We start from the raw sequence: 25210 nt of genomic DNA, 5'->3' as shown, positions 1-25210 counted from the left end.
AAAACGTCTCATCTTTTATTTGCCCATAATAAAGGCACACAAGCGGCCACAAGCATGAACAGATAAATAGCAGCTGATATGCAGCAATTACCTCCAATAAACATGTAAGAGAGGCAAATGCTCTTGATTGACGTACCTTTGACAAGCAGCACAGCATGACCGTTAATAAGGAAGTAACAGGCGGGGCAAAGGTCTCTGTAGTTGTACAAGGCCAGAAAGGAGAAGCAGTTATTTACTTAGTCACTTGCCAATATGAAAAGGGCCCAGAGGTTACGAGAGGAGGATGTAGCTAAGAATTAAAAGTCAACAACTTTGAATTAAAGTTATCATAGTGCAGGTCAGAGAAATTCTTTGCCAAACTTAAGTGTGGTTTTTGTCAACATACCAGCAGAGGTGCTGAAAATAGCAGCTACAAGGTTATCCGGGGAAAACAAAGGAATTGAACAAGTTCAAAGTATGTGTGCCAGTTAGGAGTCCTGAAGACGATGAAGCTTTTATCCCTTATCTCAGACCACTTGTTGCTTTGTGTCTTCCTGAGTCTACTTTGGGTAAGTTTTTTTTTTACCTTTCACTTTGATGGTGATCAGATAGCGAAGCTCAGTGTAGGTTACCCTCGACAAAAGGAAACAGTGCAGTCAAAACCACAGTGAAGCCTAAATGCATGACATGCTTCATTATGTATTTGAAACACTATAGTTATGTTTTGTGAAATACTGGTTTGTACAGAAATACAAGAACAACAAAATCTTGTTAAACGGCATGAAAATTCTGGACTTTTCCAGATTTTGAAACACGAATTTATTCCTTCTTTGCGACACCGATCTGTTTCCTCTGAGAACAAAAAGAGCATGAAAGAAGAAAATTCAACAATATCTTAAACACTTACATGGTGCAGTGCTCATGATTTAATCAAATCAGATGTGGAATTTTAAAGAATGTGTCCGAGGAGAAATGTGTTAGATATTTCATAGGCCAGTAACTGTAAGTAACTGTAGCTATAATATACAATATAATAATACATATGATTTGCATTTTTAGTCAAAGCAAACACTTAATTAATACATTTTTTGCCAGCTCTGTGATTTTTATGTTATAGATGTTGCTAGTTGTAGAAGCTGACACATAAAATGCTAAAATAATTTGACACTGACTTATTTGTTTCCTGCACATTATTTTTTTTATTTTTAGTGAAAGTTTTTGTTCTTATAAAGCAGAATGCTCAGAGGATATCTCGAAGTATTACTGTTCACATAATGTTTATGATATAATGTAGATGTGAAATTAAAAGCAGCAAACATCGCTCTGTGACTCTGCCACAGACTCGTGTTAACTGGGTATTCAATGGTGATTTTTTTTCACAGATTTTAGATTCTGTAGTTTTCACTCTTTTTCTGCTTTTAGGGCACAACTGACTCCAATACAACAATCACATCAACAGTGACGACGACAGTGACAGCAGGACAGAAAAGTACAGCAAAAACAACACAAAAATTTATTCCACTGGCTGAAACAAGTCCCACTCCACAAACTTCAACAGAACAAACAACATCTACAACAGCAAAAGCCCGTAAGAATGAAACACTATTTTTTTTAACTTTTGTTGGTTATTGGTAAAACTGAAGTGAATATCATTCTGGGTTTTTATTGTGGTAAAAGGTGAACACCACTCTCAACTCATCACAGCTCCTGATGATGTAACAAAAGGCACAGTGGTACAAAGGAATGAAAGCAGTATAGTCAGTGCTTCAGTTCTTGTTCTTTTTAAAACTTTTTTGTAACTACAACCACTGTGTGTCCTCTTTTCTTTTTCAGCTCCAAATAATGTTGACATAGTGAATGTGACCACACAAAATGAGAACAGTATAACTCTGACCTGGAACAAGGTTAACAACATCCCAACATACATCCTGCAATATGGTAATATAATAAAAAAGATAAATAAAACTGAAGAAGGACCCATAGTACATGTGGTCACTTCTCTGACTGCTGGGACAAACTACACATTCACTCTCTTCACCACGTCTGAGGGACTCAATAGCAGTGGATACAGATTCAGTGCTGTGACAGGTTGGTGAGCACTGAACAAAACATTCAGTCTAATTAAAACATAAACAAAATACAAGATGTTGTTGGGAACATTGTTTTAGTTTCTTTTGTGTGTGTTTTTCCTATTGTAGCTCCTCGTAATGCTAAAGAATTCAAGGCCGTTGGTCAAAATGAGACCAGCATAAAGCTGCAATGGAAAACAGTCTCCAACAGTGACAGTTATATTCTTTTGTTTAATGAAAGACAGATCAGCATTAAGACTTTTACAGAAGAATACACAGTCTCAAATTTGACTGATGGAACCAGATACAATGTCACTCTCTTCACTGTGTTTAAAAATGTCAGTAGCAGTGGAGTAAACTGCACCGCAGTCACTGGTAAGATTTTCTCTAATATAGATAAATATGCCAGAATGGACCAGCTAATTAGTAATTGAAACTTTAGCTGATGGAGAGTTTTATTGTGAAAGACACTTTCCTCTGTTATCTTTAGCTCCACAAAGTGTTAATAATGTGACTGTGGTGCATCAAAATGAGACCAGCATAACACTGCAGTGGGAAAAGGTTAAAAACATCCCAGAATACATCCTACAGTATAATAACAGCACTGACATGGAGAAGAATATCAGTGTTTCTGAAGAGGGACCCATTATATATGAGGTGTCTCCTCTGACTGCTATGACAAAGTACAACTTCACTCTCATCACTGTGTTTGAGGGAGTCAGCAGCACTGGATACTCTTTTACTGCTGTGACAGGTGGGTGATCATGAAGACTTGTGTGTTACTGGATGTTTTACTCATCTACAACAACAAAAGCCCGTAAGAATGAAACACTATACTTTGACTTTTGTTGGTGAAACTGAAGTGAATGTCATTCTGGGTTTTTATTCTGGTAAAAGGTGAGCGCTACTCTCAACTCATCACAGCTCCTGATGATGTAACAAAAGGCACAGTGGTACAAAGGAATGAAAGCAGTATAGTCAGTGCTTCAGTTCTTGTTCTTTTTGTTTTGTAACTACAACCACTGTGTGTCCTCTTTTCTTTTCCAGCTCCAAATAATGTTGACAGAGTGAATGTGACCACACAAAATGAGAACAGTATAACTCTGACCTGGAACAAGGTTAACAACATCTCAACATACATCCTGCAATATGGTAATATAACAGAAGATATTAATAAAACTGAAGAAGGACCCATAGTACATGTGGTCACTTCTCTGACTGCTGGGACAAACTACACATTCACTCTCTTCACCACGTCTGAGGGACTCAATAGCAGTGGATACAGATTCAGTGCTGTGACAGGTTGGTGAGCACTGAACAAAACATTCAGTCTAATTAAAACATAAACAAAATACAAGATGTTGTTGGGAACATTGTTTTAGTTTCTTTTGTGTGTGTTTTTCCTATTGTAGCTCCTCGTAATGCTGAAGAATTCAAGGCCGTTGGTCAAAATGAGACCAGCATAAATCTGCAATGGAACACAGTCTCCAACAGTGACAGTTATATTCTTTTGTTTAATGAAAGACAGATCAGCATTAAGACTTTTACAGAAGAATACACAGTCTCAAATTTGACCGATGGAACCAGATACACTTTCACTCTCCTCACTGTGTTTAAAAATGTCAACAGCAGTGGAGTAAACTGCACCGCAGTCACTGGTAAGATATATTTTTTCTAATATAGTTATATAAGCCAGGAAGGACTGGCTCATTAGTACTTGAAACTTTAGCTGATGGAGAGTTTTATTGTGAAAGACACTTTCCTCTGTTATCTTTAGCTCCACAAAGTGTTAATAATGCAACTGTGGTACATCAAAATGAGACCAGCATAACACTGCAGTGGGAAAAGGTTAAAAACATCCCAGAATACATCCTACAGTATAATAACAGCACTGACATGGAGAAGAATATCAGTGTTTCTGAAGAGGGACCCATTATATATGAGGTGTCTCCTCTGACTGCTATGACAAAGTACAACTTCACTCTCATCACTGTGTTTGAGGGAGTCAGCAGCACTGGATACTCTTTTACTGCTGTGACAGGTGGGTGATCATGAAGACTTGTGTGTTACTGGATGTTTTACTTATGGAAATCCTCTCACAAACTCCTGTATTTAGGTTTCTTTACAACAGATGGGTAATGTTGGGGATGTTATGTGATTTGTAAATAAACGTTTGCAATGGTTTTTACAGTTACAGTTTTTTTGGACCATGCTTATATAATAGCTCCTCATAACATAAATATTGTAACACTGAACATGTCAAATACTACCCCCACCTTTAATCCTAGACTGGTTTAGGAGGTTAACAAATTAAAAGCATCTAAAACAGTCATAATCCTTGAGAGGGACTTGGTAAGGTGCTTTTTTGTCTGATGTACATTTACAACATTAGCAGGAGAAACTTGAAATCAGATTTTTATACTTACTAAAAGCTTAGGAAACCAAAATGGTTACTTAAGGATGTCATTTGTGAATCAGACTTTTTTAAAATTGTCTTTATTTCATCTTTAGCTCCTTATAATTCACAGCAACTGCATTTGAATCTGACTAAATGAGACCAGAGCTTCATTTATTTATTAACATATGTGTGTTGCTTGTCACTATGAGTGCCTTAAAAGGAAAAAGTAACATCTATTTATGCTTCTGACCCACAGTATTTTTTAAAAATATGTCTCAGATTTTGTATTCTTCTGAAATCATTCTTTGTCCTCTTTCAGCTCCAGAAAATGTCCACAATATGACTGTGACACAAAATGAGAACAGTATAACTCTGATATGGAAGAAGGTTAACGACATACTAACATACATCCTAGAATATGACAGCGATAATATTGTTATTGGCAAGAATGACATGGACGGATGCACGACATCAGGTGCATCAGTTACATGTGTGGTCTCTTCTCTGACTGCTGGGACAAACTACAATTTTACCCTCTTTACTGTGTTTGAGAACGTCAGCAGCTCTGGATACAACTTTAGTGCACCGACAGGTATGTAATCAAGTGGGTTTTTTTAAACTGTTTGTTTTCCTTTGTAAAATTGTCTTTATTTCATCTTTAGCTCCTGATACAATATATTTAAAAGGACAATATAAGTCCAAGTGAAATGTCCATGTTTTCCTTCTGGCCTGCAGTGCCATTTATCCATCAAGGCTCCACCCACCAACCATATCTCTGAGAAGAAGGAAGTGTGCATCTAACCCTGATGATAGGCTTGTGCTTGTAATAGAGCAGCAAATATGAATGATGTGCTCTTAGCAAGCAGCATGCTTAATTATTATATTTTATATGTAATTATTTTATTATTTGTATATATAGTTATTATTTATTCAATTAATTTTAATGCTGAGTGCCATTTAGCTCACACACCTATTCAGGCTTAAGTATGTAAAAGCTTGTGATAACTGAACTAGCTCTATACTCCTGTATTTCATTTTAAAAGAAAAAGATGAACAAATTCCACTTCTGAGTTTTGTTTTTGTTTTTTCAGTTCCACCAGTGGTGCCTTGGGTCAGTGTGACTGAACGATTTACTAACAGCATAACTCTAGAGTGGGAGAACATGAATAAAGCCTGGCAATACGAGCTTCAAATCAATGGTGATGTGCCAAGTAGTGTGTCAGACGTCTCCTCAGATACAATCAGAAAAGTAGTGACATCTCTTCAGCCTGGATCACAGTATGATTTCAGCTTAACCACAGTGTTTGCTGGACTCAGGAGCACTCCTTATACGAATTTCACAGTAACAGGTAAACAAACCCCCAAAACATCTCTGTGTTAGACTTTTATAACTTTTTCTTGTCTCTATTCAATGAGTTGTATAAAAAAAGAATCAGGTTCTTGCGTATAACTATTTTCTCACCCATTTCAGCCATCGACTGTGCCAGTGCAGACTGGAAAGTTACCAACTCATCAATCAAAGCAAAGATTGAAGGCTTGTTTTCGACCGCAACGGCCCGTAATGGATCTAACATTCATATCAGTGATGGACGTGAAAATGTGTTGTTTACTGGACTTTACCCTGGTGCCACCTATAACATCTCTCTTGTCTATGAAAAGTCTTCCAGAGTTTTCCTGCAGTGTGAACACAAATTAACAATTCGTGAGTACAACAGAAACCATTTGAAGGACTAGAATCTGTAAATTAGTATTTAAGAACTTAAAGTAATAACTTTAACTTTCCTGAAAGATGAAGTGTGAATTCTTGTGATTTAGTTTTTAATTTTTACTCTTGCATTCAAATTTTAATCTTGAAAAAGTTTATTGCAGAAAAATAATTTTATGTACGATTTATATACCACAGGTTAACACACATATTTAATATGATTCAGTATGAATACATGAGTTTCAACCAAGTATCATTTTATTATTAACTAACTTATTAGTTTTGATAAATAATCTCAACAAATTAAAAAGGCTAAAACAGAAAATTCTAACTTCTGTAAGGCAGGAATTATTTTTGTGACTTGAGCTGTTAATCAATCATTACTACAGATTGTTTTTTAATTATAATTATATACAGACTGAGTAATTCTTTCAATGTCTAAGTTTGAGGTCTTCATTCTTTGTTTTTATATGAAAATCCAAAAATTTATTATTAACTTTTTAAAGAATAAGAGCACTGCTTTGACCTAAAAGTAAGACAAATAATCTTTCTACTTTAGAACAAATTTCTACTTTTTCTACTTTAGAACAAAGTTTTGTAGTATAAAAAGTTTCATTATATTTACTATAAGTCATATATTTTCTGCTTTAGTTTTGACTGTAAAACCTTTTTCTTGTTTTACTCAGTTCCTCCTAATCTAAATGCTCACTGTGAGTACTGGGCAGCTGGATACTCTGTTCTTATTAAATGGACAGACCCAGAGGGCGAGTGGACTAATGCGGAGGTGAATGTGACTGGAAAGACTCACACAGTAGCTAGTCCTGAAACTGAGATCACGATCAATGGATTCCAACCTGCCAAAAAATATAAAGTGTCTGTAACTTCAATGTCTGGGGTGAGGAGTTCTGAACCGCATGTGTTTTACTGCCAAACTGATCCAAGGGGTGAGTAAAAGTAACTATATTACCATGTTGCTGCTTGTAATCATAACAGTATACAGTATTTTCAACTTTGACTTGATTGTTTCATTTCACGCAAGTGTAAAAAATAAACCTCTAAACTTTTCAACTTCATTGCTAATTATGCTTTTGCTCCCTTTAGGAGTTATTGCAGGGTCCGTATTTGGTGTGCTTCTTTTTGGTCTCCTGGTTGCTCTGGTTGTCTTAATTTTCCTCAAAAGAACAGATATTATTAGGTGGGTCTCACTTCACCGACAAGAATAAAGTAAATTAAATTAATACATTTATCAAATTTAATGTCTTAATTTTGATCCTGCAGCAGAAAGAAGTCTTCATTCATTGGTGGATCCAAAGTATCTAACACACAGAGCAAGTAAGTGTTGTTTTACAATGACAATTACCCACAATGAAGAAAAACATTAATTATGGCAAAATTAATTAATAAAATTGAGAGAGTTATGTTTTATTTATTTATTTATTTTTAGATCTATTCCTGCTGCAAAGTTTCCGGACCACTTCCATCAGCTGAGTTTGGACGAGAACAGAGGCTTCAGCGAGGAATATGAGGTGCATAAAAAGATCAAGATTTTTTTTCCTCTTCTGCTTCTGTGTGTTCCTGTTTTTGTGTCTTTACTGTTTTATTTCTTACCATTTTATTCGTTTTACGATGGCCAGTATCTCAGTTTCATGCTTTGTTATCTGCTACGTTCATGCAGTGCCTCGCTCCTGTTGGAACAGACCAGACACGAAAGACTGCTATTCTACCTGAAAACAAAGCGAAGAATCGTTTCAATAACGTCTTGCCATGTGAGTCTCTCCTCTGACTGTTGAACCGTGCTGTTGTGAGCTCAGTCTAGCAGTCTATGTCAGGACTACTGGAGGTGCACTGGAGTTAATTCTCCTGTTTTCTCATATTAGATGACTGGTGTCGTGTGAAGCTCACTACATCAGATCCTGATGGAATTTCAGACTATATCAATGCCAATTACATGCCGGTAAGTGTTACATTAAGATAAAGTTCAGTGAAGATCTCTTTATAACTACACCATACAGAAAGCATATAAACAAGCACCTTTGTGCGATTTCATGAGCTTTCTTTTTTCATTTCTATAACGAGCAGAAGATATACAAGCTAAATTAGTCTACATATTAACTTTGTCCACTGCTTTTCAGGGCTACAGCAGTAACAGAGAGTACATTGCCACTCAGGGCCCTCTGCCCTCTACTGTTAATGATTTCTGGAGAATGATTTGGGAACAAAGAGTTAAGAGGATCGTTATGGTAACCAACTGCATTGAAGGAGGGCGGGTAAGTCTTCAGGAAAATCTTAAAATGTTTTATTGATAGTCTTTCAAGGAAGTTGTTGTCAGGAGGAAACATACTGGTCACTTCACAAAGAAGAGATCAAGATCTATGATTAAAATACATTTTGTATGTGTCAAAGGAGCTTGCAAAGAAAAGCGTCTGGACTTCTTTAAGTTGCTTGAAGACGTTTCACCTCTCATGCGAGAAGCTTCTTCAGTTCTAAGGTCAAATGGTGGAGAGTCCCAGATATAAACCTAGTGGGAGTAACCCCCCACAGAGGGACAAAAGGACCCCCTGATGATCCTCTAATCGCCTGAGCCAAGGTGGGAAACTAGGCGTGGGTCCCAATCAGCCAGAGTTTCGGGTGTGTTCATTGTGAAACCTGGCCCCACCTTATCATGCGAATTCCTGAGGTCAGATGGCCCAGGATGTGAGTGGGCGTTAAGGCGTCTGGGAAGGGATCTCAAAACTGGATTATAGATGGCAGAGAGTTGGTGTCGTAAACCCCCGCCTCTGTTCAAAGATGGTCGCTCACAGTGGACATAGATGGCTTCTTTCACTCCTCTTTGAAACCATCTGTCCTCTCTGTCCAAAATGTGAACGTTGGCATCCTCGAAAGAGTGTCCTTTATCCTTAAGATGCAGATGGACTGCTGAGTCTTGTACTGTGGAGGTGGCTCTTCTGTGTTGTGCCATGCGCTTGTGAAGTGGCTGTTTGGTCTCTCCAATGTAGAGGTCTGAGCATTCCTCGCTGCACTGTACAGCATACACCACATTGTTAAGTTTGTGTTTTGGCGTTTTGTCTTTCGGGTGAACCAGTTTCTGTCTGAGCGTGTTACTGGGTCTGAAATACACTGGGATGTCATGCTTGGAGAAAACTCTCCTGTGTTTTTCTGATACACCGGCTACATAGGGGATGACAATGTTGTTGCGTCTGTCCTTCTTATCCTCCCTCGCTGGTGTCTGGTCTTCTTTTCTGTGCCTCTTTGCTGACTTTAAGAACGCCCATTTAGGATAGCCGCACGTTTTGAGTGCTTCCTTTACATGTGTGTGTTCCTTCTTTTTTCCTTCAGGCTTAGAGGGAACATGTTCTGCCCGGTGGTGTAGGGTCCTAATTACTCCAAGTTTGTGTTCCAAAGGGTAATGGGAGTCAAAGAGGAGGTACTGGTCCGTGTGTGTGGGCTTCCGGTAAACTTCGATGTTGAGTTTGCCGTTCTCTTCAATGTGCATGGCGCAGTCCAGGAAAGGCAGACAGTTGTCCTTTGTGTCTTCCCTGGTGAACTTGATGTTTTTATCCACAGCGTTAATGTGCGCAGTGAAGGATTCCACTTCTTGTGTCTTGATTTTGACCCAGGTGTCATCCACATATCTGTACCAGTGGCTGGGTACTCTCCCTTTGAAAGAGCCAAGAGCCTTCCTTTCCACTTCCTCCATGTAAAGGTTGGTTACAATAGGTGACACGGGGGAGCCCATGGCACAGCCATGTTTTTGTCTGTAAAAGCCTTCGTTGTATTTGAAATACACTCAACAAAAATATAAACGCAACACCTTTGTTACTGCTCCCATTCCCCATGGGATGGACGTAGAGACCTAAAATTCATTCCAGATACACAATATAACCATCCCTCCCAAACAGTGGTCACAAATCAGCCCAAATGTGTGGTAGTGGGCACATCTGCTATATTGAGATAATCCATCCCACCTCACAGGTGTGCCACATCAGGATGCTGATCTGACATCATGAGTAGTGCACAGGTGTACCTCAGACTGCCCACAACAAAAGGCCACCCTGGAATGTGCAGTTTTTTGTGCTATTGGGGGTCTGGGGACCCAGAACCGGTCAGTATCTGGTGTGACCACCATTTGCCTCATGCAGTGCAACACATCGTCGCATGGAGTCTATCAGATTGTCAATTGTAGCCTGTGGAATGTTGGTCCACTCCACTTCAATGGCTGTGCGAGATTGTTGGATATTCGTGGGAACTGGTACACGCTGTCGTATACGCCGGTCAAGCACATCCCGAACATGCTCAATGGGTGACATGTCCGGTGAGTATGCTGGCCATGCAAGAACTGGGACATTCTCAGCTGCCATCTGCCCTGAACAATGTGAACCATGATTCATCCGTGAAGCGCACACCTCTCCAACGTGCCAGACGCCATCGAATGTGAGCATTTGCCCACACAAGTCTGTTACGGCGACGAGCTGGAGTCAGGTCAAGACCCCGATGAGGACGACGGGCATGCAGTTGAGCGTCCCTGAGACGGTTTCTGACAGTTTGTGCAGAAATTGTTTGGTTGTGCAAACCAATTGTTCCAGCAGCTGTCTGGGTGGCTGGTCTCAGACGATCTTGGAGGTGAACCTGCTGGATGTGGAGGTCCTGGGCTGGTGTGGTTACACGAGGTCTGCGGTTGTGAGGCCGGTTGGATGTGCTGCCATATTCTCTGAAACGCCTGTGGAGACGGCTTATGGTTGAGAAATGAACATTCAATGCACGGGCGACAGATCTGGTTGACATTCCTGCTGTCAGCATGCCAATTGCACGCTCCCTCATTGCTTGTGGCATCTGTGGCATTTTGCTGTGAGACAAAACTGCACATTCCAGGGTGGCCTTTTGTTGTGGGCAGTCTGAGGTACACCTGTGCACTACTCATGATGTCAGATCAGCATCCTGATGTGGCACACCTGTGAGGTGGGATGGATTATCTCAATATAGCAGATGTGCCCACTACCACACATTTGGGCTGATTTGTGACCACTGTTTGGGAGGGATGGTTATATTGTGTATCTGGAATGAATTTTAGGTCTCTACGTCCATCCCATGGGGAATGGGAGCAGTAACAAAGGTGTTGCGTTTATATTTTTGTTGAGTGTATGTAGTGGTGAGGCAGAGGTCTAACAGTGTGCAGATCTGATCGGGTGTGAAGTTGGTCCTGTCCTCCAAGGAGCTGTCTTCTTGTAGTCATTTTCTGACAGTCTCCACGGCCTCCGTGGTGGGTATGCAAGTGAAAAGAGAGACTACATCAAAGGACACCATGGTTTCATCTGGATCCAGGGTAAGTTTCTGGACCTTTTCGGTGAAGTCGGTGGAGTTCTTGATGTGGTGTGGGGTGTTCCCCACGAGAGGCGCGAGGATGGTAGCAAGGTGTTTAGCAATGTTATACGTGGCTGAGTTTATGCTACTGACTATGGGTCTGAGTGGGACAGCTTCCTTGTGGATCTTAGGAAGTCCATAGATGCAGGGTATGGCATCCCCTGGGTAAAGGCGGTGATATGTAAGGCGGTCAATAATTTTGTGGTGTATGCTGTACAGTGCAGCGAGGAATGCTCAGACCTCTACATTGGAGAGACCAAACAGCCACTTCACAAGCGCATGGCACAACACAGAAGAGCCACCTCCACAGGACAAGACTCAGCAGTCCATCTGCATCTTAAGGATAAAGGACACTCTTTCAAGGATGCCAATGTTCACATTTTGGACAGAGAGGACAGATGGTTTCAAAGAGGAGTGAAAGAAGCCATCTATGTCCACTGTGAGCGACCATTTTTGAACAGAGGCGGGGGTTTACGACACCAACTCTCTGCCATCTATAATCCAGTTTTGAGATCCCTTCCCAGACGCCTTAACGCCCACTCACATCCTGGGCCATCTGACCTCAGGAATTTGCATGATAAGGTGGGGCCAGGTTTCACAATGAACACACCCGAAACTCTGGCTGATTGGGACCCACGCCCAGTTTCACACCTTGGCTCAGGCGATTAGAATATCATCAGGGGGTCCTTTTGTCCCTCTGTGGGGGGTTACTCCCACTAGGTTTATATCTGGGACTCTCCACCATTTGACCTTAGAACTGAAGAAGCTTCTCGCATGAGAGGTGAAACGTCTTTAAGCAACTTAAAGAAGTCCAGACGCTTTTCTTTGCAAGCTCCTTTGACTACAATGACCTGGATGACTGAGAACCTTCACAGACATTTTGTATGTGTATTTTTTTGCTTTTTGCTCATTTTTCTAGACCAAGTGTGAACAATACTGGCCTGCAGACAGCAAGTCATGCCTTTATGGAGAGCTGTTGGTCACCATGAGATCTGAGCAACAGGAGACCAACTGGACGCTGAGAGAATTCAACCTGAAAGATGTATAAAAACTTACTTATATCTTCTGAGTGTGTGTGTAGATGGTACTAAGTAAGGCTAGAAAACATAAATAGAAAACATTGAAGGCTTTAGCTGTTAATGTTGCTTTTAAAAGAATAATGGTTGATTGATAATTGCTGTATATCAAGACATAGACATAAAGTAACTGTATATGGATATTTTCTCTTCACAGAGAAAAACCTCAGAAGAACGGACAGTTAAACATTTCCACTTTACTGCCTGGCCTGATCATGGAGTCCCAGAGTGCACAGAGGTCCTGATCCAGTTCAGAGGACTGGTGACACAGCACATAGAGAGAGAAGGGGGCAAAGCACCAACTGTGGTTCACTGCAGGTACGAAATAAGTGTTTCCTTTTACATGGGTGCAGGGTTGCTTTTATACAATATCCACCCAGCTAGTGTGTCTGTTGTGACAGAACAGTTTGTTCAGGTTTTGTGTTTTCTAATCTGTTTTTCTTTCTGTTGTTATGTCTTGTTTTCAGCTCACTTTAGTTTCATTTTGCATTAACTAGTTTCACTTTGGTTTTTACTGTTTGGAAATGTTCCGTTTTATTGAAGCTTTAATTAGTTTTTGTGGGTTTTTTATGATTAGAACATTGAGGGTATTTGTCAGGGGTATATTTTTAAAAGTTTTGAACAGATATTACACTAAAAATTGCAAACACATGCATCAAAGCCTCACTGTGATGACAACTTTGACCAAAGACATTTCCTCAATAGGGAGGAACAGTATTGCACATTATAGTTTTTCACTTTTTTCAAAAGTCCAATTCTGCATTTTAACAGTTTTCACATCTACTTGTAGGTTCTAGTTTAGTTTTTGTTAACTACAATAACTTTGGCACAGACACAGTGACGAGAGCTTTCTATGTGACCTTAAAAACCTTTTGCTATATTATTATTACGCTTGTGTCTCTCTTAGTGCTGGAGTCGGGAGAACTGGCACTATCATTTCCCTGGATGTGCTGCTTCAGCAGTTGGAGAAAGAACAAGCAGTCGGCATCAATGCCTTCGTACACAAGATGAGACTGAGCCGACCGTACATGGTGCAGACGGAGGTAACTGTGTTAAACTGCTTCTGATTGAGCCACTACTTCCTTAATTAGCTAACCGTGTATTTCTTTATAGTCACAGCTGGTGAAACAACAAACAGACAGCACTTTATTCATCATAAGATATGCAGTTGTTTTTTTGTTTGTTTGTTTTTTAAATTGGGGTCATCATTTTTGATCATTTCATCTTAAAATATGAGTTTGAAAAGGAATTTTTTCTATTGTTCAACTTTTCAGAACAAGGCAGACTTTGTAGGTATTACCAACAGATGCCTGCTTAAAATATATTTAATGCCCAGTTTGTTAATTGCACTTGTTAAGTAGTAATTTAGACAGCAAAACACTTGATTGAAATGTTATTATAGTCTGTTTGCGACATTAGAGCCAGCATTTCTCTCTAGGGTCTATGTCTACATCTTTTTAAGTAAGTGAGCTGAAAATTTGTTTTCATAAAACAAAGCTTTATTGGATCTTTTTGTTTGAGAAAAAAAAAAGAAATGCTTTATTGTGAAACTGTTTAGCAATGTTGCCTGCAAGAAACTATCATAATCTCCCCTGGCAGAAGTTCTGCATTTCAAATGACCAACAACTTCTGGTATTTCCTTTTCAGTCTCAGTACGTTTTTCTGCACCAGTGCATCATGGACAGTCTGCAACCAAAAGACACGAATGAAGAGAACATTTATGAGAACACATACGAGAACGCAGATATGATATACGTCAATGCCACTGCCCTCCAAGAGCTCCGTCGGCAAAACGCAAATGCGTAGTGTCAACCCTGCACTCAATCTTTTATGCACTTAATGAAAAACTATTTGTCTATAAGCAATATGTTGGTTTTAAACGTAATAATACAAACTATTACATCTTAACTATTTCTGTAAATGCATTGCACACTTCAGATCTTATTCAGTTTGCATCTCTTCTAAATATGTAATATTATTATTTTTGTTGTCATTGTTTTTATGTGAGAAAATAGCACTCTGATGACTTGAAAATGTTTAAAAAATGAATTTATTAAAATAAGTACAAAACAAAGGAATAATTGCAAGAAATATAATATTTCACATTCACAGAAATATAAAAGCTGAGTTTTGGTGTCAGTGTGTCATTGATCCTCTTTCATAGACCAGAAACAACCCTTTATGCATCTTCTTCTGTGACGTTGCTACCTGAGGGGTCCTGACTGCTGGACACAGCAGAGAATTTACTATCAATAACTTCCTGTCTGGCTTTGAGGGCCTCCTGTTTGATCTCTACTGGCCCTGACTGCTGCTTGCCAGGATATAGCGGCTCAGCTTTACCAGCGTCAGGTGGGGGAGGGACAGAGAACTTTTTAGCGATGTTGTGCAGCACACTGCATGCTTTGATAATGTTAGACTGTTTGTTAAGTGAGCCTTCTTGTGCAAAACCAAGTTGCATCAGACACTTGAAACGCCTTTTCATGGAATCCAGTGTCGTCTGCATGACATCGAGGATCTTTGCGTGGGCCTCATTGAAGCGGATCTCGTTGTTGTTCGCGGGCAGTGATACAGGAGTCAAGACGTGCTTGCTTAAGTAGTAGCCTTTCCCACCTTCAAATGAAACAAAAGAAAATGCAGTGAATATCAGAGCAGGAGAGCATCTCTGAACAATGTGGACCACACAGGTGCCACTCTATTGAGAGCCATTCTCGGAATACTTTGATCCCTGATTACAAACTGAGAATCTTCTAAATGCCAGAGCCCAGATCTAAATATTGATGCTGACTATGTTCTCCCTTTATGACCACAGTGTACCCATCTTCTAGTGACTCCTTTAGACAAGATAGTCGCCATGTCACAAAGCTCAATTCATGTAAAACTGGTTTCTTGAGCATGAAAATGAGCTCCCTGTACTGAAATGGCCTCCACAACTCAAAGTGAGAATCACAGTGGGGAAGAAAGAACTTTGAACGTGAGATGTTAATGCTAGATATGCTGGTCTAAGTATTTCACAACTGTCTGCTGGGATTTCCTCACACAAGCGCTGGAGTTTACATATAATGGTAGGAAAAAGAAAATATCCAGTGAGCAGCAGTTCCCTGGCAGCAAACAGCTTATAATGTTAGAGGTCAGAGAAAAATGGCCAGACTGCTTTGATCTGCTAGGAAGGCAAAAGTAACCACGATTGAGGTATGCAGAAGGTCATCTGTGAAAACACCTGAAGCCAATGGGCTACTACAGCAGAAGACCACAATGGGTGCGACAGTCGTCAGCTAAAAACAGGAAACTGAGGCCACAGTTTGCACTGGCTCATCGAAACTGGACGACAGAAGAATGGGATGTGGTGATCAGGGAGATTCCCGTTATGGATGTGCAGCTGACAAATCTGCAGCAATCTGATATGAATCAAGAAACCTTGACCAAAATCTCTGACGAAATTTTCCAGCACCCTGTTGAATCTAGGTCATGAATAATAACGTAATAATGCATTAATAACATGCCCAGTAAGTTTATGTGTAAGAAGTTAAAACACTATTTTATTTGTGTTTTATGTAAATAGAATGAAATATTCCAGCGAAATCAACTGTTTGCCAAGAAGTTAATACTTTTGCCAACTGTCAATTTAGCCTTTTTCAGGGAATAGAAACACTAAAGAGCAGGTTTGTTCTTTCTGGGAATAACTGCCTTGCATTCATTGCCTTAACTTATATCTGTATCTTTGCATCCCTCATACACCTTTACTTAATCAAGGGATCTTTACACCTTTCTGGAAGGGTTATTGCTGGGTGACCCAAGTAGGGGAGGTGCAGAATTTCGGGTAGTTTAGATGATGGGGTGGGGTCTTCCTGGGCGTCTTCTTGTTGCTAGGCAACCAGTCATCGTCAGACGCAAACAGATGATAGTTTTGTAGGTTTTTATGCTTGACTTGATACCTCACTGTGCTTTCACTCCAGTTTACATTTCTAAATAAACATTTGCACAAGAGGTCATCACTGCTCTTACCAATCAACCAGAACGGGCTGAGCAGGTCCTCTTGCATTTCCCTTCCTTTAAAGGAGGAGTCCCACATCTCTTGCTCAAACGTGCCACCAACACAGCACTTTTCAACACTCAGTATGTTGCCGTCGCAGTCGCATATGATCTGGCTTACAACCGATGTGTAACCAAGGGCATTGATAAAAGACCTGAAAGCGTCCTTTTCATATGGAGATGCTCTGATCTTGAAGTGCGCAGGAGCCAAGACGCCCAGCACGTTTGGGATTTCGCAGAATTTCTCTATCTTTAAGGCGACATTAGTTCTGGCGTCCAGGGTTAGCGGGAAAGAGATGAATACATCGGACATCCCTGCTATGACTCCCGAGATTGTACCGACCACAGTCGTGGGGCAGTCCGTCTGCCTCAGTCCGGCTTTCTGCAGCACGGCAGTGGTGGAGACCCCATGTGCGTAATAATTGAGCGCCACCATGACCATCTCGTCCACGAGCAGCTGAGATTTCTTGGGGGCGGCGTCCTTCATGCGGATGCGGACGGCGTCTGCGATGAACAGGATGCAGGGTCTGCTCAGGTGGAACAACTGAAAAAGAGCTTCATCGTCGAAAGTGTCAAAACAGCTCGAAGCTCCGCATTCTGCCTCGTTTTGTGCCAGGAGCTCCTCCTGGACCGCAAGCCACACAGGCACGGCGAAAGCCATTAGTCTTTACTCCGAAGTATTTAAACAAGCAAAGATCCCCCACGGAGTGCCCGAAATCGTTCCCAAACAACGTCTTCTTCTCCTTTGGCTTGGCAGACTGGACGCTGGGCGGCGTGCTGCTGCCCTCTGCTGTTCACTTGTGTCCCTGTGTCGACAGCGCTCTCTGTGTTGTTACATATTGCAGGATTATGCGGACACTCGCCCAATTTCGTAATCTTGTTCCGGTTATGCACGTTGATTAAAGCGCAACAACAAATCTCCTGGTTGCCTGGTGTTTGTTTAACGTTTAGGCTAAAGCGATCCGTTATCGCCACCTAGTGGACAGCAATAAAAAATATTTGAAAAAGACTGCAGCTCATAATGTGTAAACAAGTTGTGTTAACATACAGTTAAACAAGTGTACCTAATAAAGTGGCTGGTGACCAAAAACCAAAAATTTATTGTGGGATAAAATGCTAAAAACTGCCTCTTATTCTCTGGGATAATCAAGTGCAGATGTTCATTTGCAGCTTTAGTAATGATTCAGATGCAGATTGGGCATAAATAATTATCTGGAGCCACTTTTAATTTAGACACACATTTCTGACAGGCATTAAAGTACAAGAACAAAATAAGATGTTCATTTCTTCTAGCAGTGGACTTAAAAATAAAAGAATTAACATAAAAAATATGATTATTTAGGATATGTTTATTGCACAGAATAATAAATATAAACATTCTGTATTTTAACATAGACAGTACAGCCATTTACTTTTGTTTTCATTCAATATGCATCTTATTGTGACCAGTGTATTCACATTTAACCATTATAAAGACGCTTAAACAACAAAAAAGTCAACAGAATATATCTTCTTATAAATAAGGCACAAAACATTTCATAAAAAAAGACAAACAGTAACACCAAAATAAAACCCCTGCAGCTTTACTTCTGCTCTGTCCACAGCAGTATCAGACTGTGCTTGTTACATACTGGGTGATAAATAGAACATTTTGTTGACTTCACTAATCGACACATCCTTCAATCGGGATATTCCTCCGTTACGGCAGGACTCGGTGCTCTGGCCTTGTGCATACACATCTGTGACAGAAAAAGGACATTTAACAATCAGGAAATTCTGAAAATGGGGCATGGTTGTTGGTGGCAGACAGGTTGGTCCGAATATTTCAGAAGCTGGTAATCTACTGGGATTTTCCCCACACAACAGGAGGAGAATGGCCAGATTGCTTCAAGCTGACAGGAAGGCAACAGTAACTCAGATAACCACTTGTTATAAGAAAGCACCTAATAAAATGGCCAATCAGTGTAATATACTGAAGTGCATTTTATTTTCAGCTTGTTTACATGTATATTCTCACGCAGTACAATTTTAGATTCCTTCATCTTCTCACTCTAAATGTTAGTTAACCTAATCAGACCTAAGCAGTCAGAGTCTGAACAGTGCAGCATCCTCACCTGTGATGTTGTCCACAGAGTCCAGCGGTGCCGTGTTGCTCATGTTCACACCAAATAACAGAATGAAACAGACTGTTATTGCGACCAGCAGGTAGATTGGCATCGCAAGAGCCCAGTACCTACACAGAACACACATTTGACACTGTCATGAAACTGTGCAGGTGCTTCCCCAGTGATCCATTTATTTCAGAGCAGTTCTACTTACTTTTGAGGCCAGTAAGTGAGCCCTATTGAATTAAGCCAATCCTCTGGCACGAAAGCCCATAAGCAATACAGAACTGTGGAGAGACGCAGTGAGTATTACAGACATGCATTGCTTGAACACCTTTTTGTGTTTTGGATTGGAGGACGCGATATTTCACTTACAGAAGCCAAACTGTGATCCGAGAAAGAGAACAAACCCATAAATGGCCCTCTCAGGCAGAGGAGATGGCGAGTTTTCCAACATGATCTACAACCAAAACACAGACAGAAACGTGTGGGAGAGCAACGAGACAGCAATAATACATTCAGGCCCCAAAAAGAAGTTACATACCTGGAAATACGTTTTTCTTTGCTCCTTTAAACGCTAACTTTACTCAGATGCTTAACATTAATTACCACGTTAATTATATGCCTGATGATTATCCAGAGTAATACAACATGGGTTTAATACGTCTATCAAAACCCACTGTGTTTTTTTACATTAGTGCCATGAAGCCTTCCGCCACGGTCCGTCATTTTTCCTCAGAACGATGCGAAACCCTTTCTAAAACATTAGTTCCGCCTTTGAATCGCCCACAAAACAAGCGTCAATACATGACTTTTTACGTTAATTATATAAAATTTCACATGTATATAATTGTAAAACAAAAGCACGGTCGGAGATTTTTTTTCATATCTTACTGACGTGACGCACTTGCGCTACAGCACGACGTCATGTTTGTGACGGACACATTTCACTGTTGCACATCGTGGGAAAACACTCTACGGCATGGCTTCGGAGTGAGTGAAGTTTTACGAGTAAGCGATTTTATGTACAGTTCAGGGACGTGCTTCAGTTTTGCTTGTGTGCTGGACGAAAGGTGAGCTTAGTCTGGGGGAGGCATTTCTTACTGTCTGAAGTTGTTTGGCAACTCAACGGACATCTGACAAGCCAGCGTGGCTTCACACACCTCACCAAGAAAAATATAAGGAGGTGAGGATACATGAGATAGGTGATCATGTCTAAGGTGGAGAAACAGAAAAAACACTTTCCCGCTCAAGCATCTAAGCGGAAAACTAATAAGAAAAACGGCATATTAAAAAAGAACGAGAGGCATTGGTTTTACTCAGCTCCTGCAAACAAGGAGCAAGAAAAGCCTACAGCTCCACAAACTGCTCCTCCAAAAGACTCCCAGCAGTTCTCTGCCAACTGGAAAGCACTTCAAGAGGTTAGTGAGTGCAATAGTTTGAGCTCCATGCATGTCCTGTCACACACTTTGGTTTTTGTGTGCCTGTGTTTAATACTACCCACAGGTTTTTCTCTCCTATTTTACTCCCTTCAGCTGTTGAAGGCCAGTCAGTCAGAGAAGAAGCAGCCGGCAGCACCAAGACATCAGAACGGCTTCTCGCCAAAGAATGTCCAAGAAAATACTTCTAAAATAATTTCTAAGAACAATGCTGCACCAAGCCAGAGAGACACTGAGAAAAAATCAGATCACAAAACTGTTCCTAAGAGTTTTGTCTCCGGTAAGACTGGGGTCAACTCAAAGGTGTCGAATGTCTCGAAGACTAAACATGCTATTGCTCCAAAAAGAGAGCGGGATAGCGGGAAGCCAAACAGCCTACAGGCAGCTAAGAAGAAGAAGCTTGAATCCGAGGAGACGAAGCCAACAGAGTATGTATATATTAGCACTGACGCTGACTCATTTATTCAGCAAGAATAAATATGTCTGATAATCCCATCTCATTCTCTGCTGTTGCAGAGAGGACCTTTGGTTTGATGACGTGGACCCGGATGACATTGAGGCGACAATGGGAGCAGAAGCAGCCGAGATCATGAGGAAGAAGCAGGGCAAGGCCAAGGGTACGGATGGTGCCTCGGCTAATGACACAGAGAAGAGCCTGGTTAAGGAGAATGCTTTTGAAGGGTAAGTCGCTGTGCATTCAGTGTACAGTGGGAAACACACTCAGAATACAGCGGGCAGCTTTGATGCCATTTTAGAAAAGTGCCTGAAAATATTCCCGGGGAAAGATGAATGCCTTAACAGCGATCATAAAAAATATCAAGTCTCTAATGTCATTACTTATCTCAATACAAGTATTTCAGAGTAATGTTGCTGCTGGGGTGGGATTAGCTGGCTGTGATTAACTGTGGATGTAATATTAACAATGTGAATTTGGCACATAATGTCACACAAAATGTGTTTTTCCCAAAAGTCAGACTTTAATATCTCTGAAACCGCTCAACTGGGTCGACAACATTATGTGCCTCGTGTATAAGAAGCTCAAAGTAAATTGTCAATCCCCCCCCCCCCCCCCCCCCCCCCCCACACACACACACACACACACACACACACACCTTCTCCAGTTCTCTGGATCTGCTGTCAAAGATCAGATATCCAATTATTTCAGGGACTCGTTCTGTATGAAGTTGAGCGACACTCCTGAGAGCCCATATTCACAGAACCCCTGAAAAATGTCAAACACACTCCCCCCACCATATATTCTGAAAGATCTAATGACAGCAGAAACCTGGCATTTCTGATGAACAGTGTATCGTTCCACAGGAATATATATTTTTTCTCCATTAGATATGATGATCAGGTGGGATTTTTATTTTTTTAATTTGATGAAATTGATGAGATGGAATGACCCAAAGGAGATGGAGACTATTTTTCCCCCCTCAGTGGAGAGCTTCATGGAGCTTTCCTTCAAGGAGTCAAATATTACATATAGTCTGTGATAAATACTTTTGTCATTGCATGTTTTAGTGAATTGACCTGACAGAGTATGAAGTAAACATGGTTGCTGAATGTTTTCTGCAGGATATGGAGATGGATAAATTATTGAATGGAATTTATACAATTCAAATCCTTCACTGTACTTTGTGGTGACACAACCTGTCAATACCGCTTCAGAGTTCACTACATTGCTGTAGAAAGTCACTGATAATACAGATAAATGCTGTGGAAAAACCTGTGACTCCTGATGGATGCACCTCTCAATTTTTGTAGCCTGAAGTGTCGAGCAAGGGTTAAAGATGCAAGTGTAAAATCATGTCAGCGAGCGAAGCAACCACTGCGTTCGGTGTACATTGAGGGGTTTACATTGACACAGAAGATGATGATTGTAATGTCTCTCCTTTCTTGTCACTTTGTCATTCACCTTAAGCCTCACTAAGGCTGTGGCCATTGACTGTGAGATGGTGGGAGTTGGTCCTGACGGAGAGGACAGCATCTTGGCACGTGTGTCAATTGTGAACCAGTTTGGGAAGTGCATCTATGACAAATATGTGAAGCCCACAGAGAAGGTAACAGACTACAGGACAGCTGTCAGCGGCATCCGACCAGAGGACATCAAAGATGGTGAGAGAAATGAAATGAGTTGCAAAGAACAACTTAAAGTCTCTTTGTTCCTTATGTTTTGTTTCTGATGTTTTTTAAGCCACGTTTGTCTCTCTGCAGGAGCGGATGTACAGATTGTACAGAGGGAGGTTGCTAACATCCTGGAAGGGAGAGTAGTGGTTGGACACGCCATACACAATGATCTAAAGGTAGCATGAATGTGATATCTGAAATGGAACAAATGCAATATTGTTTTTTAGTCTGATTATGAGCAGCCACAAACTATCTGCCGTTTCAGATTCTGCTCTTGGATCATCCGAAAAAGAAAATCAGAGATACTCAGAAATATAAACCCTTTAAGACGATCGTAAAGGTATGATGCAGTCACCAATGTCTCAACAGTTTCCGCAGTGAATGTGTGAATGAATTATAACTGATAATGAGGCATTTTTCTTTTGTTTTAGAGCGGTCGACCCTCGCTCAAACTCCTTTGTAGAAAAATCCTCGATGTGAAGGTCCAAGAGGGTGAACATTCATCTGTAAGTCATTCGATAAACTCCTTTTAAATCATCAGGGTTGAGTGACCGAAAATTGGCACACGGGTATATCTTTGACCCCTCAAGGCCAGAAGATAAGTGTATATAATAGTAATATTCTCGTTAGCAACCACTTACCCAAATGGTCAATTTGCAGCATTTTAGCACTTGTAGCATCTTACAAAAGCATCGTGTCACTTTATATTCATGACATTAACATTTATTCTATATCTAGAAAACTTTATTGTTAATCTCATGATGTCATCATCCAACAGTGGACTAAAATCACCGACCCAGCAGTACTGCAGCATGTAGAAACAACCAGTGTGTTATTGCCCAACAATGTTAGTAACACTTGGGCTGATCTTTGCCTGTTGCTTTCTCCAGGTCCAAGACGCACAGGCCACCATGAGGCTGTACACAATGGTGAAAAAGCAGTGGGAGGCAGAGATTAAAGTGAGTAGGAAAAACAAATTCTTGGACAAGAGGAGCGAGAGAAAGGCCAAGCTTCCCAAAGACAAGAATCACTGAGGATTACAAATTCAAAACAAGAAGAGGACAGATGATCTCCTGATCAGAGCAGAGCTGACTGAAGTGATCAAAGGATTCTTTTAAGAAGAAAAAACAACTGTGTATTTTTGTTTATTTTAATGTGAGGGATGTTGACCCTGTGATTGTATAAAAGCGTGACTTTCCTGAGCTTTTGTGAGATCTGGCGCAACAAAAAGCGTGTTAAATGCTTTCGCAGATAGTGACCGGTTTCATCCGCCTAAGTCGCTCGGGGAGATCGTTGCAGGCTGTGAAAGACTTTATCGAGTTGCAAATCAAGAAGTTTTGTTCCTCAGTGTGCCAGACTGACTCATGCAGGGATTAGAACAGAGTCTTTATATACAAAGATTGTAAAAATGTCTGTTTTTAAAGTATAAATAAAACAAAAGATGTAATTCGTTTAATTCTGCTATGTATATTTTTTTGTCGTCACAGTCTAATACAACCACAGGAGGTTCAGTTCTTTTTAAAAAACTTAATACATTTAATGCAAGCTGATGTCAAGACATGAATTGCTGCCTCACATTTAGTTCATGATTACTGAGACTTCATTTCCCATTTCTCTGACAAACATCAGAAAAGCCATTAAAGAGGACAAACGTTACCGTTTGCTGTGAGTGCAACCAAATGTGCAGCTTAAATCATTTATTACTCAAATCCAGTATTTCCTTACGTAATCCCATGCAGGCCTTATTTTGATTTTTCTTTTTACTATGTCATGGTGATAAAGTAAGAAATCCCCTGCCTGCCAGCAGTGTGTCAGCGTGATTTGCAGCCCGGGAGCTGATGCGCTCTACGCTGTACTTTATTGAAAGCACGTGCCCTCGGTCTGCAGCCTCCAGGCTCTAAATTAGGTTCTCTGTGGGTTTCTGACAGGTAGTGCGAAGGCTTCAGGTAGCACAGCAGATGCTGGTGTGCCCTAATATGTTGACACAAGATGGTAGCATGACTTTTGTTTTCTGCATATAAATATTTTTTGGTTGTAATGTAATAAAGCAGCAGTTTCCATATGCTGACAGTTCAAACTATGTAACCATGCCTTGCCCGGTGGTCACATGTAGGTATATACTACAGCAAACAAACAGCTGAATTTAAAGGGAGAAATCCATTACTGGATGTCCGGGCTTCAACTATCTAAATACTAAAGCCTTAAAAATGAAAAGCAGCGCTCTCTGTACGCTTTTACTCAGGTTTTATGGGAGGCGTCAAGTTGCATTGGATTTAATGTAACTGTTGAAGGTGTGTTGATAAAGTTTAGCACTATCCTATCTTTTAATCAATATTTCTCTCCTGGGGTGGCTGTTACATAGCTTCTATTAACTTCTGAGGACAAGATAATAGCTAACAGAAGCGAGGACTGTCTATTCAGTGATGTGATTCCAGATTTTCCACCTTTTCAATTGAAGAGTTTGCATAAATGATACATTCAAAAGTGCCACCAGTCTAGACAAGTTATCACAAACACACAGGAAATAAAGACAACCACACCAAGATACTTTTTCTTTATTTGAAGTTAAAGAAATGCAACAGATTGTGTTTCTGTTTACTACAAAACACTGATGTGCTGGGCATCCCCAATTGCACTTTTCACCTCTGTGCAACCAAGTCCAAAACATTATTATAAAGAAAGGTCAAGATTTATGTCCAGAAAAGCAAACCACCTCTAATCACATGCATTGCATGTGTCTGAGTGTACACTGTTTAAAGCTACAGTAGTACAATAGTTCTTTTTTTCCCTTAAAAAATCTTGAATGAAGCAGATAATTACACACTGCCCAATAAACAATAGAAACAAGTCAGCTCGAGGCGATATTAACAGCAGTGTAGGAAACACCATGACAATAAGACTGCTTTGACTCATTTCATAAAT

At 40.4% G+C, this 25210-nt stretch overlaps 4 protein-coding genes across 5 annotated transcripts; 2 read left to right on the top strand and 2 right to left on the bottom strand.

Moving 5' to 3' along the window:
• Positions 1–220: 220 nt before the first annotated feature.
• Positions 221–14606, top strand: LOC146663459 (receptor-type tyrosine-protein phosphatase H-like). Of its 2 annotated transcripts, XM_085416235.1 has the most exons (22): positions 221–548; positions 1402–1567; positions 1813–2067; positions 2178–2423; positions 2539–2802; positions 3096–3350; positions 3461–3706; positions 3826–4089; positions 4766–5038; positions 5538–5795; positions 5918–6148; positions 6838–7095; positions 7253–7346; positions 7430–7483; positions 7596–7677; positions 7827–7917; positions 8029–8105; positions 8284–8418; positions 12429–12551; positions 12743–12903; positions 13493–13628; positions 14233–14606. In XM_085416235.1, the coding sequence occupies exons 1-22, from the start codon at positions 486–488 to the stop codon at positions 14389–14391; spliced, it is 3891 nt and encodes a 1296-aa protein (XP_085272361.1). In that variant the 5' UTR covers positions 221–485; the 3' UTR covers positions 14392–14606. The 2 variants fall into 2 exon arrangements, with proteins under 2 accessions (XP_085272361.1, XP_085272362.1); XM_085416236.1 differs by lacking the exons at positions 2178–2423; positions 2539–2802 and having other exon boundaries at positions 14233–14603.
• Positions 14607–14617: 11 nt separating this feature from the next.
• On the bottom strand, positions 14618–17388 carry LOC146663458 (putative nuclease HARBI1). The gene is made up of 2 exons (XM_085416278.1): positions 16588–17388; positions 14618–15195 (listed from the first exon to the last, which is right to left on the bottom strand). The coding sequence occupies exons 1-2, from the start codon at positions 17273–17275 to the stop codon at positions 14765–14767; spliced, it is 1119 nt and encodes a 372-aa protein (XP_085272404.1). The 5' UTR covers positions 17276–17388; the 3' UTR covers positions 14618–14764.
• Positions 17389–17948: 560 nt separating this feature from the next.
• On the bottom strand, positions 17949–19455 carry pigp (phosphatidylinositol glycan anchor biosynthesis, class P). The gene is made up of 5 exons (XM_085415284.1): positions 19264–19455; positions 19095–19179; positions 18934–19006; positions 18729–18847; positions 17949–18353 (listed from the first exon to the last, which is right to left on the bottom strand). The coding sequence occupies exons 2-5, from the start codon at positions 19174–19176 to the stop codon at positions 18238–18240; spliced, it is 390 nt and encodes a 129-aa protein (XP_085271410.1). The 5' UTR covers positions 19177–19179; positions 19264–19455; the 3' UTR covers positions 17949–18237.
• A 210-nt stretch (positions 19456–19665) lies between these two features.
• Positions 19666–23744, top strand: rexo4 (RNA exonuclease 4). Its single transcript, XM_085416233.1, has 8 exons — positions 19666–20140; positions 20255–20586; positions 20675–20839; positions 22083–22276; positions 22376–22464; positions 22554–22628; positions 22720–22794; positions 23179–23744. The coding sequence occupies exons 1-8, from the start codon at positions 19931–19933 to the stop codon at positions 23320–23322; spliced, it is 1284 nt and encodes a 427-aa protein (XP_085272359.1). The 5' UTR covers positions 19666–19930; the 3' UTR covers positions 23323–23744.
• Positions 23745–25210: the final 1466 nt, after the last annotated feature.

The sequence above is a fragment of the Rhamphochromis longiceps genome, linkage group LG8 (assembly GCF_057381845.1).
Source record: "Rhamphochromis longiceps isolate RC_006_pf linkage group LG8, R_longiceps_female_GT1.1, whole genome shotgun sequence".
NCBI classification, from domain to species: Eukaryota; Metazoa; Chordata; class Actinopteri; order Cichliformes; family Cichlidae; genus Rhamphochromis; species Rhamphochromis longiceps.
This window is presented reverse-complemented; position numbering and strand designations above follow the sequence as displayed.

Coding starts and splice junctions, on each gene's coding strand:
- LOC146663459 (XM_085416235.1), top strand. CDS start 486: ATGAAGCTTTTATCCCTTATCTCAGACCACTTGTTGCTTTGTGTCTTC. Junction 549..1,401: donor TCTTCCTGAGTCTACTTTGG/GTAAGTTTTTTT, acceptor TTCTGCTTTTAG/GGCACAACTGACTCCAATAC. Junction 7,347..7,429: donor AAAAGAACAGATATTATTAG/GTGGGTCTCACT, acceptor TTGATCCTGCAG/CAGAAAGAAGTCTTCATTCA.
- LOC146663458 (XM_085416278.1), bottom strand. CDS start 17,275: ATGGCTTTCGCCGTGCCTGTGTGGCTTGCGGTCCAGGAGGAGCTCCTG. Junction 15,196..16,587: donor CAGCCCGTTCTGGTTGATTG/GTAAGAGCAGTG, acceptor TTTCATTTGAAG/GTGGGAAAGGCTACTACTTA.
- pigp (XM_085415284.1), bottom strand. CDS start 19,176: ATGTTGGAAAACTCGCCATCTCCTCTGCCTGAGAGGGCCATTTATGGG. Junction 19,007..19,094: donor CGGATCACAGTTTGGCTTCT/GTAAGTGAAATA, acceptor GTCTCTCCACAG/TTCTGTATTGCTTATGGGCT. Junction 18,848..18,933: donor CTCACTTACTGGCCTCAAAA/GTAAGTAGAACT, acceptor TGTTCTGTGTAG/GTACTGGGCTCTTGCGATGC.
- rexo4 (XM_085416233.1), top strand. CDS start 19,931: ATGTCTAAGGTGGAGAAACAGAAAAAACACTTTCCCGCTCAAGCATCT. Junction 20,141..20,254: donor ACTGGAAAGCACTTCAAGAG/GTTAGTGAGTGC, acceptor TACTCCCTTCAG/CTGTTGAAGGCCAGTCAGTC. Junction 22,465..22,553: donor CCATACACAATGATCTAAAG/GTAGCATGAATG, acceptor CTGCCGTTTCAG/ATTCTGCTCTTGGATCATCC.